Source organism: Protopterus annectens, chromosome 17.part0 (assembly GCF_019279795.1).
Source record: "Protopterus annectens isolate FY-2018-M chromosome 17.part0, PAN1.0, whole genome shotgun sequence".
In the NCBI taxonomy this organism is placed as follows: domain Eukaryota; kingdom Metazoa; phylum Chordata; order Ceratodontiformes; family Protopteridae; genus Protopterus; species Protopterus annectens.
The window spans coordinates 511,875,734-511,898,233 of NC_056751.1; the positions used below are offsets into that span (position 1 = coordinate 511,875,734).

At 39.5% G+C, this 22,500-nt stretch overlaps 1 protein-coding gene across 2 annotated transcripts in view; it reads right to left on the minus strand.

Moving 5' to 3' along the window:
- Positions 1-22,500, minus strand: part of ASPDH (aspartate dehydrogenase domain containing) — a 647,432-nt gene that overhangs the window by 312 nt on the left and 624,620 nt on the right. For both annotated transcript variants that reach the window (XM_044058976.1, XM_044058975.1), the window contains one exon: position 1. This exon is cut by the window's left edge and continues 312 nt beyond it. In XM_044058976.1, coding sequence (XP_043914911.1) covers position 1 — 1 coding nt within the window. The remainder of the gene's footprint in view (positions 2-22,500) is intronic.

The window sequence follows — 22,500 nt, forward strand, 5'->3', positions numbered from 1 at the left end:
ACTGCATAAAAAGGAAAAAATAGAAGATTAATCGTAGTATTTACTGATTTTGATTCACTTTTAAAATAACTTTATGAATTTCTATATCCTGATAAAACTAGTGGATGTATATACAGTGTAGCTGAACACATTTAATGTTTTATTATGTATTTATGGCATTAGTGTAACTGTTTTGTTTCGTAATAGTTGCTTCTCGTTGTTACATGTTTATGTAAAGAACGCAGTTTGAGTGCAAGGATAAAAGTTGCTATGAACTGCAAATGTATAAACTAATAAGAAATCACTTGCACAAAACAAACTTTTGCTGATGCTGGAGATAAAAGTAGAATTGGAGCAAAATGAATGAAGAAATAAATGCCGGGAACAACAAGTTTGGCATCAGAAATTGTCTGAAAAAACAAGACTTTATAAACAGATTAAGGCAAGTATTATAGAAGTGCATTCTAAAATTATGTAATATTGGGCCAAATTCCAAAAAGAGTTGCACTCTGTGTAAGTCTGCCCTGCTTCTGAAAGACCTGCTGTCATTTTATGTGACTTTGGTGTAAGGCCCATCTATATGCAGAATTACTATGGGAACCAAATTGAAAAACATCTAATCTCACTCTGATCTTAATGTAAGTGGTCACTTACACTGAGAGCAAATCTTTTGGAATCAGGGCCATTGAGTTGTAATCTTCAGGGCTCTTAAATCACAGAACTTTCTGTAGAATTTCACAGGGCAGTCTACCATATTTGCCTGAGTAGTCTTCAGACTTTGTGTCAGAATACAAATATATATATTTTATTTATGAATAGATCTGTTGTAGAATTTTCATGGCCACAGGAATAAGTAAATTGAGTATATGTGGACTGTTTAGTGTAGCAAGACAATATTCTTTGAAGATAAAAGGAAACCATAGTACTTTCCCTTTGTTTGAGTTTGCATTCCCACAAAATATTAAATGTACAACTTATGTTTGTTACTTAATAAACTGATCAAATTAGCTGTAAAATTTATCAATTGAAAAGGAATAATAAGCAATAAACCAACATTTTGCCTAACAGATCATAAAATACAGTAATTAATCACAGTAATTTCTTGTGAATAGTTGCATACTAGAGCTGTTTGGTATACCCTACATCAACTTTATTACAAGCTGAGATAAGTACACACTTGCAGTGTTATAAGATAGTACTGAATTTTATTTTTTCTGTTTATTGTTTCATTGAATGTTGTGTTAAAAATAGTACTGCATTTATCTGCCTATTTATTTGTTTACTGAAAATTGGAAGCTGTCTCTCTGTCTCTTCCTGTCTGCAGTTAGTTTCTTCATCTCACTTCATTGTTATTCGGTGTAGACATCTTAGCCTAGAGTGATTCTCTGTGCCTTAAAGTGTTAGTCCCTTATCTCTGAAATTATTTCTGCTGAATAGTTGCATACTGGAGCTGTTTGGTATATCCTACGTCAACTTCATTACAAGCTGAGATAAGTACAAACTTGCAGTGTTATAAAATAGTACTGAATTTTATTTTTTCTGTTTATTATTTCATTAAATATTGTGTTAAAAATAGTACTGCATTTATCTGCCTATTTATTTGTTTACTGAAAATTGGAAGCTGTCTTTCTGTCTCTCCATGTCTGCAGTATTCATCTCACTTCATTGTTATTCGGTGTAGAAGTCTTAGCCTATAGGGATTCTCTGTGCCTTAAAGTCTTAATCCCTTATCTCTGAAATTATTTCTGCTGAATAGTTGCATACTGGAGCTGTTTGGTATACCCTACATCAACTTTATTACAAGCTGAGATAAGTATAAACTTGCAGTGTTATAAGATAGTTTGTTTGTCTTTCAGCTTTTTCCCAGTAAGGGGTCACCACAGTGGAACTCTGGTCTGCTAATGATTGGCAGTAGATTTTTACGAAACGCCGAGGTGCCAGCTCGACGCCCAACCTTCAAACGAAGGCACGCCCATTTACGCACACATGTCTTTCGAATGCTACCCAACCACAGGGAGGACATGCAGACTCCACACAGAAGGCACTCCCAAGCCACGCCGAGAATCGAACGGGAGAACCTCTTGCTGTGAGGTAACAACGCTACCGCCGTACCACCGCGGCATTCTACAGTGTTATAAGATAGTACTGAATTTTATTTTTCTGTTTATTGTTTCATTGAATATTGTGTTAGAAATAGTACTGCATTTATCTGCCTATTTTTTTGTTTACTGAAAATTGGAAGCTGTCTCTCTGTCTCTCTCTGTCTTCAGTTAGTTTATTCATCTCACTTCATTGTTATTCGGTGTAGAAGTCTTAGCCTAGAGGGATTCTCTGTGCCTTAAAGTCTTAGTCCCTTATCTCTGAAATCATATCTGCTGAATAGTTGCATACTGGAGCTGTTTTGTATACCCTACATCAACTTTATTACAAGCTGAGATAAGTACAAACTTGCAGTGTTATAAGATAGTACTGAATTGTATTTTTTCTGTTTATTATTTCATTGAATATTGTATTAAAAATAGTACTGCATTTATCTGCCTATTTGTTTACTGAAAATTGGAAGCTGTCTCTGTCTCTCCCTGTCTGCAGTTAGTTTATTCATCTCACTTCATTGTTATCCTGTGTAGAAATCTTAGCCTAGAGGGATCCTCTGTGCCTTAAAGTCTTAGTCCCTTATCTCTGAAATTATTTCTGCTGTATAGTTGCATACTGGAGCTGTTTGGTATACCCTACATCAACTTTATTACAAGCTGAAATAAGTACAAACTTGCAGTGTTATAAGATAGTACTGAATGTTATTTTTTCTGTTTATTGTTTCATTGAATATTGTGTTAAAAATAGTACTGCATTTACCTGCCTATTTATTTGTTTACTGAAAATTGGAAGCTGTCTCTGTCTCTCTCTGTCTGCAGTTATTTTTTCTCACCAGCCCTCCTTGTTCTTGTTGTGGTATTAATCTTGGTGGCTTTGGAACTGACCTCCCCTCCTGTAAAATTGTGTTGGAACACTCCTCCTAGGTCCATCTCATTTGCTCACTCAACAGAGTACAGTGAGATCCTATTTTGATTTCAGACACTTCTACCATTCCCATCCATTCCGCCCTATCCCAGCTCTATCCTAGTCTAGTCTCATTAGCTTATCCTGCCTAATACAGAGAGAACATTTGAGTAGGCATACCCACTTAGGCCCTGAACTTGTCTGATTGAAGACTGCTGGAACAGGGCTCAGTTCTGAGGTTTTTTACCGGTTAATTGGGTAATTTGTTCAAACCAGTTTGCTTGTTTTCTATTGTTTTATATATATATATATATATATATAAATAACAATTTGCACTTTATCTGCTTTTACTGTACTTGTGTTTCTTCCTACTTTATTACGTTATTTTGCCTTTGCCTCTTCTTAAAAGTACTCAATTGTGTTTATTCTGCTGCATTTATTATTGCTTGGTAGTAGCCTAATTAAATTGTAACTGTGATTCTAATTCTTTCGGTTATTGCACTTGGGGTTCAGACCAGTTGTTTTACATTAAGAAGGTTTGTGGTCTGCACTGTTGTGGCAGGACAGATAGCTTACATCCTTCTAAGATGAGAATTGCTGATTGAAGGCTCAGTGTCTGTTATTCTAAAAGTGTATTAGTTCTAGTTTAAGCACCTGGGCTCCAGACCAGTTATTTTACATTAAGGAGGTTTGTGGTCTGCACTCTTGTGGGAGGAGTGGCTAGATTCTACCCTTCTGAGCTGGGAATGTCTGGTTAAAGGCTTACTGTGCCTGCTCATTTGAACTGTTTTTTTCTGATATTGGTGCACCTTGTCTGCTGTAGCATAGACTAGATTCAATCCTGCTGAATCTAGCTTTGTTTGTATAACTTGAGCACTAATCCAGACCATCTTTTTTGGAGAAGGTTCCCCTGCATCCTCGTGGCAGGAGTGTGCGGTTAGAACTTGTCAGATTGAAGACTGTTGGAACAGGGCTCAGTTTTGAGTTTTTGTACTAGTTAATTGGATAATTTGTTTAACTCAGTTTGCTCCTTTTTTATTGTTATATAAAAAATTGCACTTTATTCATCTGCTTTTACTGTAATTGTTTCTTCCCACTTTATTACCTTATTTTACTTGTGCTTCTTCTTAAAAGTAAGGAAAAGAAGGGAAAGTATATCAATGGGAAAAGGCTTATGAATCTAAACAAGCTCCAGTTGGGAAACGCAAGTATTCTGAGAGGGATGGGTGGGGTTCACATGGTGATTTACAAACTTTTTTAGGGGAAGAAACAGAATGGGAAAATGTAGGGAAAAGGAAAGGGAGCCGTTGGATACCTCATTACATGCAACACAGGTTCAACAGGGGCCAAAGGTAACCCCTTTAGACAATTCCAATATAGTTAGATACAATGCAGTTCAATATGGAAGGGGTGATTTTTATATTTACAATTATACATCCTTGGACATACAAGATGTTCATTTTGATTTGTTTGGTAAAGGAATAAAATTTGTTCCAAACCAGAAATTTAATATAGTGGACTGCATTGTAGAATTCAAGTTATTTGTTCGGAAGTTAAATCTTGGTATTTATTTCAAGGATGTAAATATCAAGAGACAGGAGGGGCAATTGAGGAAAAACAGTACTTTCAACCCCCCATTACATCCCTTATTGGCTAGCTTTGAAAAAGTTGTCATAGATGAATTGTATGAACTTCATAGAACTAGACAGTCTGTGACAAGATTTAATTTTAGTAAACAAAAACAAGATTTGTTACGTAGTTTAAATGCCAATAAGGATATTAAAATTTTACAGCCTGACAAGGGAGGAGGTGTGGTTATGGTAGACACAATTGATTATTTAAATGCTATTCATAACATTTTACAGGATACAGTCACTTATAAGGTTTCCTCCATTAATGAGGTTAATATAGCCTATCAATGTATTGATGCCTTATTGGAGGAACTTTTAATAGTAGACAGAATTGATGACAACTTGTATAGATTTTTGAAAGTAGAACACCCCTTGTTATCCACTATCATGGGTATCCCCAAAATACATAAAGACATAGTGAGCCCTCCATATAGACCCATTATATCAGGAAATAAGTCAAAAACCTTCCCTTTTGGAAAAGTTGTGGATAGTTGGTTAAAACCAATTTATCAGAATGTTGAACATATTATAAAAGATTCTTGGGATTTTCTCAGTAGACTAACCCCATCCTTGTGGAAGAACCAGCAGGTTTTTGTCACCATAGATGTGGTTAATTTATTTTCTTGTATCCCCAGGGAGGAAGGTATGGATAGGTTCGTGAATTGTATAAGGAAATATACAGAGTTAGACTGGGAAAAGATCAAACTCATAAGTGAATTTATGAGTATTGTGCTCAACTATAATTTCATTTATTTTGAAAGAGAGTATTATAAACAGAATAAGGGAGTCGCGATGGGTGCGGCCAGTGCTCCCATATATGCTAATCTAGTTTTATTAGATTGGGAGAATGAGTTTATATTTAATAGTGTTTGGATGCAGCATATTCAGGGTTACTTTCGATTTTTGGATGATGTTTTTATTATTTGGGATGGTAATATTGAAAGTATACAGGTTTTTGTTGATTATTTACACACTACTAGTACATTCCTCCGATTTACATATAACACTAGTGTAAAAGAGTTTTCTTATTTAGATACACTTATTATGCATACTTCTCATGGTTTTAAATCTCAGATTTTTAGAAAGGATACATTCAGCAATTCATACTTGCAGTACAACAGCTGTCATCCTTACTATTTGAAGAAAAATATAGTTAAAGGACAGTGTATTAGGGCGGCCTGTATGACTTTGGATTATTCAGACATGGTACGGGAGTTGAGACATATAGGTACTATGTTTACTGATAGAGGATATCCCAGTAAGATGGTGGATGATGTGGTTATTTACGTCACGTACGAATGGGGTAAGAAATATAAACCCTTATTAGGTCAAGGGATACAGAATGAAATACATACAGATCAAGTTAATACAAGTGAGGAATTTAATAGGGCTTGCGTTTTACCCTACAATAGTAATACTTCTGAAGTCAAAAATGTTGTTTTGCAGAATTGGAGCATTTTAAAAAGTGATTCCATGATATATGAGCAAGTAGGAAAGCAACCCAAATTTGTCAACAAGACAGGACAGAATTTGAAAAATAAATTATATATAAGAAATGCATACAATCAGCATAAAAGGACAGGAACTGTAAAATGTGGCAGATGCCATTATTGTTTTGCTATTTTGGAAGAACCAACTATACAGGTTAAAAATCAGAACAAGTACAGGATATATTTCATGAAAGGAAACTGTCAAACTAAGAATGTCATTTATTTTGCATTATGTGACAACTGTCCAGCATTTTATGTAGAAAAAACTGGTCGACATCTGAGGAATAGGATATACGACCATTTATATGCAATTAGAAAAGGTGATGTCAACAATGCCTTATATAGACATATTAGGGACAGTCCAGGATGTCATACCTTCAGATTTGCTTTATTAGAAGTATTACATCCCAATCCTAGGGGTGGAAATCTGAAGGTTTTATTAAGCGAGAGAGAGGTAAAGTGGCAAATCATTTTAAATGCCACAGTTAAACCTGGTATTAATGATAATATATCCATTAAGCCTGTCCTAGAAGCTAGGATATGTGTTTGAATAGGCGGGGAGTTGTTTTAAATCAACATGGTTTTAACAGGCAAATATATAATTTTTAGTGGATTATATTTGTTTTTGTATAACATCTACAAGTGATTTTTCTGTTTTCAATATATTGTGGAGGGATTTTTCAATGTATTTTATTTATTAATCAGTAGGCATTAATGTATTTTTATTAATCATCATGTTTCAGAGGAAGTGATGGCATCAGGAAATGGGTTGGGATTCAAATACACAAATCTCATTGGATTTAGCATGCATTCACTTCTATTTAAATGGTATTATTTCATTTACTTTTTGTTCTGATGAAGTCTAGTGTTACTAGATGAAAGCGCTAAACATTTAATAAATACTGTGTATTATTTTACGTTCCAGTGTTTTTGTGACTCCGGTTAGTAGCTATTTGGACCAGTTTTGTTTCAGATTGTTGTTGCTACTTGGACATTCTTTATCTTCTTAAAAGTACTCAATTGTATTACTCTTCTGCAGTTAATACTGCTTGGTAGTAGCCTGATTAAATTGTAACTGTTATTCTAAGCCTTTTGGTTTAAGCACTTGGGCTTCAAACCAATTGTTTTACATTGAGAAGGTTTGTGGACTGCATTGTTGTGGCAGGACATGTAGCTGACATCCTTCTAAGTTGGGAATTGCTGATTGAAGGCTCAGTGTCTGTTATTCTAAAAGCGCATTAGTTCTGGTTTAAGCACTTTGGCCTCAGGCCAGTTATTTTACATTAAGATTTGTAGTCTGCTCTCTTGTGGGAGGAGAGGCTCGCTTATGCCCTTCTGAGCTGGGAATTTCTGGTTAAAGGCTTATTGTGCCTGCTTATTTGATCTGTTTCTTTCTGAAATTTGTTTGCCTTGTTTGCTGTAGCCCAGAAGTTAGTAGTTTATTGGCCAGTTTGGGCTAATTTCTATCTCTTTCATTTCCAACAAACTTTCAACTTAAGCACTCAAACCATTTATTTCACAGCCCAGCACTTGCTCAAAACTCATAGCAAGCACTAAATAACCCTAGCACTAGACCCCCTATACTGTCCAAAAGAACAAGGTTCTCTATTCGTCCCTACCAGCTAATCAGTAAAACAGCTCACTTTACCTATTCAGGCATGTCCAAAGGACAGTTTCAGGTGTACTCACCAGTCCAACTGGTGAATCTGGGCATTTTGAGGCAATATTACAACTGCCTCATGTACACAGACAGCCCTCTCCTCCTACTACCAAACACTAATATATGTGAGAGATGCAATTATACAGCCAAACTGGAGGCAAAGCTCTCTCAACCCAAGAGTGGAACTGACAGTCAAGAAGAGAAGGAAAATATTTGCAACACACCACCAGTCTCACATAGACCTACTAAACCAACACCGGCAAATACACATAGATACACGAAAACATACTCGGAGGCTGTAAATAAAAATCTGCAAAAGCAACAGAAACCTCCAAAGCAGACACGCAAGCAACCTCCATACCCTATCACAAACCATGAAACACATACGTCACATAATCAGTGTGCTACGCAATCACAGCCCTTAAGGAAAAATAACATACCCAACGCACTAGTAATAGGCGACGCTATAGTAAGGCACACTGATGTCCCACTAACTAGGCTGGACAAGGAGAAGGTTACAGTTAGCTGCCTGTCGGGTGCCAGGATCCACCACATAACACAAGCACTCAGGTCACTCCAGAAGAAGTACAAATACGACTCTGTCATTGTCCATGTTGGTGTGAATGACCTGAGATGTACCTCCCTGGACTACATGAAAAGAGACATGGAAGAGCTATCTGATCACGTAGCCCAGGCCGGTATGACCCTGACCCTGAGTAGCATCCTGCCCTCACTAAGAAGGATGCCACAGTATAAAGAAAAAATTATCAATTTCACAATTGGCTAAGTTTCTGGTGTCATTCAAAGGGGATCCAGTATCTGTCCACCTGGGATGACATGCTCGATAAGCCACATTGCTTCGCAAGAGATGGCATGCACCTGTCACCCTTAGGCATTCGAATACTGGCCAAGGCTTTTGCCACACCTATAGTGCCTTTTTTAGGCAAGGCTCAAAAGACAAACTCACCACCATAAATAGCACAAGTAACCAAAAACTGAGGGTAATGCTACTCAACGCCAGAAGTCTAAACCACAAAATGCATGCACTCGAGGCACTCCTCAATATGGAGAACATCGATATCTGTGCAGTAACAGAAACCTGGTTTAAGGCCCCTGAGAGCACTCTAGCACTACCAGGCTATAACTCATACCATACTTTTCGGCCACAGAACCCGTACCGAAACACAAAAGGTGGGAGTGTATCCATATTCATTAAGGATACCCACACCTCCAGGTTAGTGGCACAGCAAAATGCCTCAGAGATCATCCATGTGCAACTAACAATGGGAAAAACTGCAATTCAAATTGTAGCTTGCTACAGATCACCCACCATCACCCAGGACCCCCATTCTGTGTTTCCTGAGACACTGGAAAATATGAAGGTCTTACCAAACACCCTAATATTGGGTGATTTCAATTACCCAAACGTTAACTGGGAGAACTACTCAAGTACTGACTCCCTTGTCCAATGCTTCCTAGAATTTATAAACTCAAACATCCTGGATCAACTGGTCAACACCCCCACCAGAGGTGACAACATATTGGACCTGGTCATCACCAACATAGGTGACTGGTGTTCTACACCGGAGGTCAAACCTTCTCTGGTTACATCAGTCCATAGACTAATCACTCTGGATATCTACATTCCACCCTCAATCAGGGAAACCACCATGAAAAACTTTTCAAAAGCAAACTTCACGTTACTTAAGACCAAGGTGGAAAGGTTAACAGCCCCCATGCTAAAGGACAATGCTGTCCAAGCTGCTGAATCCCTTACAAAGGCACCCTATGAGCACCTGCAAGAATTCATGGATCATGCTATCCCAAGCAAAACAAAGACTCAGTCCTACAAGAAAATGAAACCAGTCTGGTGGACCCCTGCCATAAACAAGCTATACAATAGAAGGAGGAAACCAGTGCAGAAAAGAGTACAATCCCAAGAAAGAAAGACATCCCTGATTAGTATCAGCAAGAAACTATGATCCCTTATAAAATCATCCAAGGCTAGCTTCAAAAGAAAAATTACCAAGGACTCCAAAGATAACCACAAAGCATTCTTTAGCTTATGTCAAGAACCTAAGTGGAAACTGTCAGATCTGCTCTGAGTTAGTGCAGAATGGCAGAGAATACACAGAACCGACTGATACTGCCAACATTCTGGCAGACAGGTTTAGAGAAAACTTCACCCCCCCTCACCCCCTAAAGAGACCATAACCATACCAGAAGAATGTAGTGCCCTGTCAATCACTGACACACAGGTTAAAACAGCCCTATTCAAAGCCAAAAATACAGCTTCAATGGGACCAGACAGTGTCCCAGGCTGTGTCTTGCATGAGTTCCAAAATGAACTAACTCCTCAACTAAGCATACTGTTCAAACTCAGCCTCTCTACAGGCTACGTACCCATAGAGTGGCGCATAGCAACCATTATCCCACTCCACAAAGGTGGAGCCACAACGGACCCCGGGAACTATCACCCTATAAGCCTGACTAGCCTGGTCTACAAGGCTATGGAGCGCATCATCATGGAATTCATTAACAGAGACATTGGACCCTACCCAGTTTGGCTTTGTTAAGGGCAGATCATGCCTCCTAAACCTGGTGGACTTCTATGAGACAGTTACCAAGGCTTTAGATTAGGGAAAGGAAGTCCACACAGCCTACCTAGACCTCGCAAAGGCTTTCGACACCATTCCCCATTCTGGTATTATAGATAAGCTCACCAGCCTGAACACAAACCCCTACGTCAAGAGGTGGGTTGCCAACTGGCTCACGGATAGAACTCACATGGCGAGAGTTGCAGGCTCTAGGTCCGACTCTAAACCAGTTACAAGTGGCATCCCCCAGGGCTCAGTCCTGGGATCCCTCCTGTTTGGTATATACTTCTCAGAGGTACAGACAAGCATAGGAGAACTATGGCCGACCAAGTTCGCAGATGACTGCAAACTGGGGGCCATAATTGACTCTCCAGCTGATACAGACATCCTCCAGAAGGGTCTCACTGAGACAGATACCTGGTGTCAAATTCATGGCCTCAAGCTAAATGCCAAAAAGTGCAAAGTCATCCCCTTTGGAAAAAACAAAGTACCTGCGAACTACTACATATGTGGTATTCCCCCAAATACAGAAAATGTAATAAGGGATCTGGGGACCAAAGTAGACAGTAATCTCTCATTTGATAATCATATTGCCAAGGTGGTTATAAAATCCTTCTATGTGGAACACCTAATCACAAAAGGGTTCGCATCTAGAACAAAAGAGGTTATTGTGCCCCTCTACTCATCACTCATCAGACCCATCATAGAGTACAACGCCCCATTTGGGATGTACCGTACAAGACACCTGCAACAGCTGGAAAGACCACAGAAGTACCTCACCAAGAGGATTACTGGCCTCAAACATATGCCCTATGCAGCCCTACTATAGAAACTCCAGCTGTACTCGGTTGCATACTGCTTACTCAGAGGTGATCTCTGCCTGACGCACAAGGCCATGTCCAACCCAGAATTGATGGACATGCTCCACCTAAAAAAAAAACAAATCCCCAAGAGCCACACGCTGTAGGGATCTAAACCTCACCACAATGATAAATAGGATGTGCTGGAGGGATAGATTCCTGTCCCAGAGACTCCCCATGCTTTGGAACAGGATTCCAATCTACATTAGGCAGAGACCCCCACTAACACTCTTCAAGAGAAACCTTGATGAGTGGATGGGAAACAGAAAATTTACCCCTGGGATCACCACAGTGGCTCTGCTTGATAGATGCACAGGGAACTAATGGCTCTGCTGGACTGAGGCACAGGGAACTAATCTAAGGGGGAGGCAAAAGCCAACACATTCTGGCTAGGCTTATAGATGCCCTTGGGCAGATAGCCTAGTACATACCTATGAACCTAATGGGCTCAGTATGTGAACAGAACCTGACTGGGCAGTATGACAGACAGCCTATATTGGTCACTCTGTCCCGTCCCACCTACATTGTGTAACATTAGTGCCCCTTCAGCATAACCATGAAAAACTACCCAAGTGCAGTATTACTGACAGCTTGCTGCACCAATCATGAGCCTTTAAGATTGGCCTAGGAAAGGAAAGAGAAGAATGCAAAGCAGGGAAGCCACACAGTGACTGCCCAACTAGGATGAATGAGGGCAGGGGGAAGCTCAAAGCTGACTCATAGTCTGACAGAAGCCACCCTTTTGCACTTAATGTTGCCTTGGCAACTAAGGATTTTACCAATCCCTATGCCAACTAAATGATTGCAGAGACAAGTTAATCTGAACCTGAAATTCTATTTGGAGAGAGAGAGAAAATAAAAACAAAACAAACAAACAACCCCCCCCCCCCCCACAAAAACAAAACAAAAAAAAAACATGGACAACATGCAAACTACACACAGTGAGTGGAGGGCAAGAGTGAAACCCCACAACTGAGTAGTAAATCAGAAACCCAAAAACACGCTCCAAAATATGAAAATACCAATAATACTTGAACACAACAAAGGCAGCCCAACTGTGCAGAAAATTTCTTTAATTCTGGTACCTCGCCTTCTCATGGTATTCCATGAGAAGGCGAAGGCCAAGGTACCAGAATTAAAGAAATTTTCTGCACAGTTGGGGTGCCTTTGTTGTGTTCAAGTATTATTGGTATTTTCATATTTTGGAGCGTGTTTTTGGATCTAGTAAATCAGAAACCTCAACTAAAGAGTCACTGTGCTGATAGCAGACAAGGACTGACAGCCTGTGTCAGTTTGGGCTTTTCTTTCTTTCATTTTTAATCAGAAGCAGCTACCATGCATATGCTCATTCATTTTGTCTCCCTATCAGGAAAAAACAAAATCCAAAATAGATAAACCTGGAGCAAAAAGGGAGGAGGATGCATCTTCCTGCTTCCTCATTTGTGGTTTTTGCCCCACCCCTTCCTTGTTCCCTTTAAACACTGGATCCATTTACTAACAGGACACCTTCATTAATATCTCGTTTTCTCCCAGATATAGCAGTGTCTACTCCAAGAACATCACCGACTAGCTATCTTGACACCAGACAGACACTCTCTAAAGTTGTAGAGGAGTTTTCAAAAAATACTAGGCTATCCTATTTTGTAGTAATCCAGATGGATTACATGTGGGAGAGGCAAAACAGACTCTGAACAGAAGGATGTTGACTTTGTTTCTGCACAACAGATATGTTTAATCACCTTCTTTATTATTTTTTTGCATAAATGGCACAACTTTAGTAACTTTCCATACATCTAAAACTCTTTGGCATTCTTCTGCAGAGTCAATTAAAAATTAGCAGTCATCCCACTGACAATATTTACAAAAAAAAAGATGCTTGACAGCTTCTGCAGAAGAAAAACTTTCCTGAAGTACCAATGAATGTTTTAAAAGTTATCTCAAACAAAGGGAACAGTCACTCAAATGGAATGGTGTCATCTCAGTCTTTCTGTCGGAGCCTCTCACATCTCAGTAATACAAACACTTGTTTTTACTTTCTTTATGAATGACATATTTGTATGCCATTGCGAAGAATTCAGACTCTTTCTATACATTAATACATCTGCAATCCTTCTTGCACATAAGGTAGTCACCACAGTCAGTCCCAGACTGCAGTTCAGACTTTTATTTGCTACTTTTCACTTATGCTGCAGGCTGATCATCAGTCTTGCCTCAGCTAATTGGCTCGTTGATTCACTTCCCTCTTGAAAGGGGCAAGGGAAGACCAAGATGGACTACTATTTAGGTAGCTATTAGAAGTTTTCACATTTTTAGCCTTAACCCTACAATGCAGGGTTCAGAGTGCAATGGGTGCCAGTGAAGACATGTCACTCACTTCCACAACTGACATAACTCCTCAGGACTGCCCTGGCCCCCATGACCCAGTGTTTGTGTGGTTTTCATTCTCTACCAGAGACTATACCAGGGAGCTGTGCCTTTCAGGCACATGCCCCAGCCCCTTCCCTGAACTGAAGTGAGCCAGTAATTTCATGTTACTTTTCCCTTTTCATGTCATAGCCAACAGACAGTACTGGTCACCTGGGTCATAGATAGGGCTTTATCCCTCCCTCTCTGCCAATGGAGTTGTCTGTAATCCAGCTTTGTTTCATTACAGTTATGGCTTTAAACTATGGGACTGTATCTTAATGCTACTAAGACCAAAACTATGCATATCTCAAGCAAGAAAGAAAAATATGTCATTTTAATACCACTCTTCTTTCCATGGATAACTTATGTACCTCCATCCATCTAAAGACAGTTTTAAAACCTCTTTTACAAATCACTAGTTGAGAAAATTATGTAAACAAAATTGTTTGAGCTCATTAGTTATAGTTCTAATCACACAGTTAATGCTGTGTCGTAAACCAATGAAAAACATAGGTAGTTATCTGCTACTAGCATGTACTAGCACCCATCACATCTGTGCGTCTTTTAATTAATCTATATACTGCACTACTCTGTATGCTCAGACTGGATTATAGTAAGCTTTCTAGATGTGTTACAAGACAGCATTATAGAAAACATCATTGCTTAGACCTCTGCATTCTCAAACATTTAAAGTTTAATTAGCAACTGTTCCTAATTCAATTGGAATTTGCTAGTAAAATCATGTAAACATCCACACGTCTTGCTTTGACTAATATTCTAGAGTAACCACAAGGCAGACAAAGTATTTATAACTTATGCCGGACAGTTAGTGCAAATACTCAAAATAAGGAATGAGGATGTAGAGTGTTTCTAATGCACTCCTGTAAAGATGGCTTTTAAGATAGCTTTGAAATACATTTACAGGCTACCTTTGTTAACTCTGCAACAAATTATGCTTTGCCATCAACACTTTAATAACACAGGTTTAATTAGAAGTGCTTGTGTGCTACTAATTCTTTGTTGGAGATTTGTAGATTCTCATGTTTATACTCAGGCTTGTATATTTTACTTGTTATGGTTACATTTTTTATTTGATCTCCGTATAATCTCTGCAGTATATTTATTAGATATAGATGCCATGCTTACAGTAAATTATTGTTTGAAAACAAGCAGAGTTATTATACAGTGTTTAAAGTAGCTCACTGACATTTTTTATTTCAACTCTTGGTCCTAGTTATATTTTAGAATATATTTTCCTCTGCAGTGATCGTCTGAGGCCTTGTGCTCAACTTTTGCTATGTTTTACAATAGTTTCCCCTCAACTGTTATCATCTGGTGCCTTATGCCTAATTCTTATCTCCAAATAACCTTTACTATCACTGCTGTATCCTCCCGGTCAAACATGACCATTTCACTATGAACTCTCCTTCCTGAAAACCTGCTTTGTAGCTCCTAATAACTCTACTGTATGCAGTGATTATACCTCCATGTAGCTTCTGAGACCTGAATCCATTTGCCGGATAGCACTCCTATTCTGCTGTTCATTGATTATCACACATGTAGGGCCCTAGTAGTGGCAGGGGTATTTTCATATTTATGACAAATCACATACCTATTCATTTCATCCCTAAATGAGTTAGCAAAAGTAAATAAATAAAAATCACTCCTGACTAAAACTTATACTCCCCTGGTAATTACAGGTCTTGGTCTTTCTCTCTCTCTCTCTCTCTCTCTGTCCCCAAAGGAACACGCTCCTTCAGCTGGAAGTCATTAGACATTAATTACCCAAATATCAACTGGCCACCTACACAGCCAGTAATTATTATCTACAGACTTATCTTGACATCATCAATTTCAGATTCCAGGACCATGTAGTTCCACTACTAACTAGACTCCCAGATCTCCTACACCTTTCCTTAACTAATTTCTCTGCCCTCTGTTAATCCCCAGAAGTACTCCTTTCCATAGATAAAGTCGACTGTTGGCCATCACCTTGTCCCTCAAGATTAGCAGTCCTAGTCCCAATAATTTATCAACATTCAGTGATTTCAGAAAAAAAGCAACCTGTTTTGATTTAGTTGACCTTTACAAAAATGATGATAAATGGTCCACTCACCCTGAATTCAAGAACATTCATACCCCAACCTTAACCAAAGGATAATTTATGTATTTACTTTTGTTAACTGGGATAGTCTGGCTGGGTATTGGCCCATTTTCAGTGGAGTCCCGAGGGGAAGAGCCCCCCAAAAATACAAATAGTCAGCACAGTAATAAATAAATACACATCAGATAAGCAAGGATTTTATGACTTATTAAATTATTGTATAGAAAACTGCAGCTTCCCTCATAAGCAGAACAAAAATAAATGAAATAGCCAATCTGGTGGGATAATAGACTCAGTTATATGTAACAAGGAATTAAATATTTTGGCCTTTACAAAGCTTGCTTCCTCCTAGCTCTTACAACCAAGCTTAAACAAATTTGTCATGAGCTAAAGAACAGTATGCAGGTGCTTCCTTCTCCCATCCAGGACAATAATATTGAGTCAGTAAGTTGCCTGTGGGATATGTGGCTATGCTACTCCTCAGGACTTCAAACTGCTCAACTCATTACTGCTTCACTCTCACTGATGGGGGGGGGGGGGGTTGCTGAATGAGTTTGGTGATGCCTGGCTTTTGCCCACTATGGAACAAATGGACCTACTTGGTGTAGTTAGAGAAACCACTGGTCAGGTCCCAGGGAGGTGGGAGTGTGGAAAAGAAAAACAGTGAGAGTAGCACCAAGGCTGCCTTTGAGCACAAGGTAGCGTCCAGTACTTAAGGCACCTACGTACTTAAAATCTGCAGTAATATCTTGCTGTGCTCTGATCTAGTTACAGATGGTACTATTTACACTAACCAAGAATCCACAGCTAACATCTTTGCTAATAAATTCAGCTCTAAGTTTACTCTGCCTCCTCATACCAGCTCAGATCATACCCTGTTATTATCAACACTGACCAAGTCTTAACTCCCCTCTCCAAAACAAAATATAATGCCTCCAGCTGCATACTGGCAAGCTTAAAACATTGCTTAGCAACATCTCTTCTAAACGTCTTAAGTCTCCACTAGATCATTAGATACATATCTGAAGAATTGAGAATTGCTAAAATTGTCCAACCCGTAAGGACATTCCTTCTGCTGACAAAGGTAAGTACAGTCACATCAATCTTACTAGCTTTGTGTATGAACCCATGTAATTAATTATTTCATAACTAATTAATAAAGACATAAAGATCTGCCAACTGCAGAGGATTTGCAGTTTGACTTTGTCAAGGGCAGGTTGTGATTTCTTAATCTTGTTAGCCTCTGAAAAAAAATCAAAGTCAATCCAATCTGCATATTGGAGCTGAAGCCATTTTTCAGCGGAGCCCCAGGGAGAAAAGCTCTACAATTACACCAAACATGTAGAATAACAAAACTCAGATACAACATAATATAAAAATGAATTAATATAATATGAAGTACATGATTAACAACCTCAGAGAGTTAGTAAATTCTAACATCAGTATAAACAAGCTGCAGAATCACTTCAGAGAATAAGTACCTAGTTGCATCAGTAAGATATGCAGCACAATCGCTGTAATGGAAGAGTCAGCTTCATACTCGTAGAATATTATGCAAGTATAAGGGTTGTTGATATTTGGTTGATTTAGATGGGTCTAAGTCAATGTACAACTTATGAGTAGAGATGGGAGAAAGAGAGGGAGGTAGTTGAGAGTGAGGTGAAGAGTATGGGTTGGTCAGTCAAGGAGTGTAGTTACAGTGACAGATCCATAGTAGCAGTTTTGAATTTATGTGGTTGATTGATATTTCTAATATCCAAAGGAAGTTTATTCCAAGATTTGGATGGGGAGTAACTGTAAAGGCTTTGTACAAATTTGAAGAAGGTTTTGATCAGAGCTTCATAGGGACCTTGGTGAGGAGAAGAGGTAGACAAGTGAGGCAATGTTGGAACAGGAGGGCTTATACAATATAGAATGTATCATTTGAAGCTGAGAGAGAAGCAGATGGTGGGGAAATTCTAGCCATTTTAACCTTTTAAGAGCAAGACAGTGGTGAGAATAGCAGGTATGATTGGCAGTGAATCTAGCAACTTTATTGTAGGTGGATTCTAGTTTTAAGAGTGGTTTGAAGGTTAGTGAAGATTTGTGAGCCATAGACTAGGCTGGGGAGACTGTAGGCATGGGATATGGAGATTTTAGTTTTACTAGACACATTTTTTTTTCCTATAAAGGACTCCAAGTTTTTGGTGGGTTTTCTTAATGTTGAGAACATACAGGTCAAATCTGAGATAGTCATCAATGATGACCCCCAGTAGTTTGGTGTGCAATTCCATGGACATAGAAGTGTTATTGAGGGATGAGATTGAGAATGAAGCTTTAAGATGGTTCATAGTTTAGGGGATGAAAAGCAGTTTAGTCTTTTTTGGATTTAGAATTAGCTTTTTTTTGGTTAGATAGTTTTCAATGGATAAGAAGGATTTCTGTGTCCTTGTATTTAAGTCAGCGAGGGAATCAGGTATGGTGATAACTGTGGAGTCATCTGCATATTGCATGAGCGATGACCATAGGCAAGATGTGAACAATAGTTTTGGTAAAAGATGTTAAATAGTAATGGGCCAAGGATTGATTCTTGAGGTACACCCATCTTGACAAGTAGAGCAGGAGAAGTTGCAAAATGCCATTTAACAGATTAAAGTCAGTCAGTAAGGTAACCAGCAAACCAGGAAATAGTGGAAGTGGATAGATTTAGTTCAGAGAGTTTGTACAAGTGGAGGGGGTGGGAAATGGTGTTGAATGCCTTTTGAGAGATCAAGAAATAGGCAAGAGACAAGTATGTTATGGTTTCTAGCTTGGGATATAGTGTTTATGAAGGAAATGAGGGAGGTGGAGGTGTTATGATTAGGGTGAAAGCCAATGTTGTGTGGGGGTAAGTAGGTTCTCTTGTAAGTGGAAGTGGAAGATTTGTTTGCGTACACACTTCTCTAGATTTTTTTGAAACAGGTGATAGAATTGCAATAGGCCTGAAGTTGGCAAGTTCTGAGGAGTTAACTCCCTTGTGGATGGGTAATGTATAGAATTGTTTCCAGATTGTGGGTATTGTAGATTCAATAATGGAATGGTTGATACGTATGGAGATGGGGAGGGCAAGTGAGTTAGCAGCTTTCTGGAGAAAGAGTGGGGGTAGATTATCAACAGAGGGGGAGCAGAGTTTAAGCTTTAGAAGCAAGGATTTAATGTAGCTGGTAGATGCTGTTTTCAGAGAAAAAGCCTGAGAGGGTTAGAGGATATGGGAGGGTCAAGGGGGATGTTACCATTTGGGCTGGAGTTGGTTTGGAGTGATAATTTGTTGATAGTATGGATGAAATAAGAGTTGAAGTTGACAGCCGTTTCTAGGGGTGTGTTATTGGGGTGTGTTTGGGGGGATGAGGGGCTACGTGGATGTAGAATATTTTTTTGGGTGTTCTAGAATTTCTTTGGGTTAGTTGAGTGTGAGGTTGGAGGGTTGTTATAGCCTATACGTATAAGTATATGGGCTTAACCAAAGCTTTTTATATCATACCCCACTCTGGCAACATAAATATGCTATCTCAACTAAACATTAATCCATTTTTAATTCACTTGATTGCTAAATGGCAGTCAAACATAATACACCCAGTCAGAATAAATGGTACCCTCTCCAAAAAGTGAAGTGTAACTAATGGTTTCCCTCAGGGTTCCATCCTATGCTCTATCTTCAGAATATTTTTCTCTGAAGTACAGACAAGTGGTAATAACCTTTGGCTAAAAAAATGTGTAGACGACAGCTGTTGAGGGACCACCCTAAACTCCCATTCAGATTTACTAACACACCAGCAATGCCTTGATCACCCCAATAATTGGTGCACTTCATTGTCTTCCCATGAATAAAAAAAAATGTAGTATAGTTACTTTGGTAAATCTGGTGTGCCTGCGCAGTATCATATACATGGAATTCACCATAAGCCTGACTAAGATTTAAGTACTTACATATGCTGATTTAATGCCAACTTTTAGTTTAGCTATAGTATTGTCAGAAAATCCTTTTCTCTCATCTCATCTGTTGTAGGTTCGATTACATACCCCATTCGATCATAATCCATCTTTACTCTGCCCTCAGTTGCCCCTTCATAGGACACAGTCCTTCATTTAACATGTATAGCTCTAAACAATTCCCCAGCTGGAAAGACTGCAGCATTTTTTTAACTCAAGGAGTCCAGTTTTTAAAGAACGTCTCTTATTCAGATATGCTAAATGCCCTGTACTTCATTTCTATGGCCTATTGATTCCTACTGTGTGATCTGTGCCTTGCCTTTTGGGCTATACCATGCCCCTCTCTCTGACATCCTTTTCTTCAGAAAGAAAACAGTCCTCAGCTAATGCCAATTCCAAAGACCATTAATTAGTTCTGCATTAAAAATATTGACAAGTCCAGAATTAGGTTAAAGTCATCACCTAGTGCCTTTCTCACCTATGGAACAAATTTCCTCCTGCAAATCATACAGCTTAAAAACCCAGAAATATTCAAGTTTTAATTAGATGAATGAATAGGATCCTATAATATCCTATTTACAGAGATCAGATGGCTTAATGGTTAAGGTCTTCACCTCCCATGCACAAGGTACATGATTCGATCCTGACCTCTGACCAATGCCTTTTGGGATTTTGCATGTTCTCCATGTGTCTCTGTGGGGTTTCTCCCATGTCTGAAAAACAAGCTGAGTGTTTCCATCTCAAACTCACCAATGAATGGAGCTGCGGGCAGCAGCACATACTCTACATGGTGCACTACAGGGGAAGAGTTGTACAGACCAACCACTTTGGGCATGTACTGTGGTGTCCAGTATCCTCAAGATAGGAGATCATGGATCACACACTGCGCACTGTGGCAGGGCTAGCCACTCAATGGTGTAAAATATAGCTCTAGGTGATTTGGTCATGTTGACTAATGTTGCCAAAAAAGGGCATGGGAAGTTACTGGTGATAAGTGGGTTGAGGATCTGGTCTACTCTGACCCACACCAGAGACCTTTGCTAACGGTGGGAGAGGTATATGTGCCCCTACTGGCCAGTGTATGCCTGCCATAAAGCCCAGCAGCCCTGAGTCAACAAGCTACTGGTTGGCTGGTGTCTAGTTGCCTGGCCTGGGTTACCTGGGATAGCTCTGAGTGAAAGCTGGAAGTAAAACCAACCAACCTACCAAACATGAACTGAGAATTTTTACGCTTAATATAGGTTCACTGACAGGACGCAGCTTGGAAGTGAATGATATGATGACACAGAGGAGGCTGGACATCCTATGTATCTAAGAGATGAGATGGAAGGGCAGTGCGGCAAAGCCACTTGGCTTGGGATCCAGACTATACTACTAGGATGGTGGGGCAGACTAGAAATGGTGTAGGAATTGTGGTGAGAGACAGGCTTCAGAAGGCAGTGAGGGATATCACCAGAATTAATGACAGACTCATGGCAATCAGACTCCAGTGTAATGATAGGGCATATTCATAATCTCAACCTATGCCCCACAGCAAGGTTGTGATCATGAGGAAAGCAGTGCATTCAGACAGCAGTTGCAGGACCTACTAGATAAAGCATGACAACATGAACTGGTGTTAATAATGGGTGACTTAAATGCGCATATCGGGACAGACTAAACAGGATATGAGGACTGCCTTGGTCCACATGGGTGGGGCAACAGGAATAAAGGAGAAACCATTCTAGACTTCTGTCTGGCAAATGGCTTGATAATAGCCAACACATGGTTCAGAAAGAGAGACAGTCACAAGATCACATACAAGAATAGCCAACATGCACCTCAGGTAGACTTCATCTGAGTAAGGAAAAGGTACTGGGGTAGAATCCATGATTGTAAGTCATCCCCAGTGAAACAGTTGGCTCAGAGCATAAACCACTAGTTGCCACAACCAGCTGCAAGCAGTGGTCAGTGAAGGCTCTAAGGTCAACAGAGACCAGGCTGAAGACCTGGAAGTTGACTGGAGAGAAAGTACAGCAGTTCAAGGAACTCAGGGCTCTAGCACCCAAAAAAGAGGAGGAAGTAGGTGGAATTGAAGAAGAGTGGCAGCACCTAAAAACAGCATGTGTTAAGACTACAGAAAAGATATGTTGCTGATCCAGATATGGAAATAAGGAACATAAGGAAAGCTGGTGGTGGACTGCAGAAGTCCAGGAAGTCAGCACAAGAAAGGAGGAGTTCAGGAAGAAGTAGGAGAAAAGACTGATCAGGCTTGGAAGGACTTACCAGTTGGCTAACAAAGAAGCTAAGAAAAAAGTTGCAATAGCAAAGAATAGGGCATCGGAGGCACTCCGCCAACCTCTGGAAAGTGATTCAGTAAGGGGCAGAAAGAAACTATATCAGGTTGCAAGACAAAGACAGAAAGATAAAGAAGATAGTCAGACACCCTTTATAAGAGATACCAGCAACAACCTGCTCACCAGTCCACAGAACATCAAAGGCAGATGGAAGGAGTATTTCCAGCAGCTTCTGAATGAAGAAAACCCCACAGAAGCTGTACTGCCCCAGAAACAGCCTACAATAAGAGAAGAAGAGGAGCTCACCTTAGAAGAAGTAAGAACAGCACTAAGGAAGATGAACTCAGGGAAAGCAGCAGGGTCAGATCAGGTCACAGCATTTATGATAAAGATGCTGGATGAGATAGAGGAGAAATGGCTCCTGAGGGTACTCATAGCAGTGTGGTGAGAAAGGCGTATTCCCGATGACTGAAGAATAAGCATACTCATGCCAGTGTACAAGAACAAAGGGGACATCCACAACTGTGGACAGTACAAAGGCATCAAACTCCT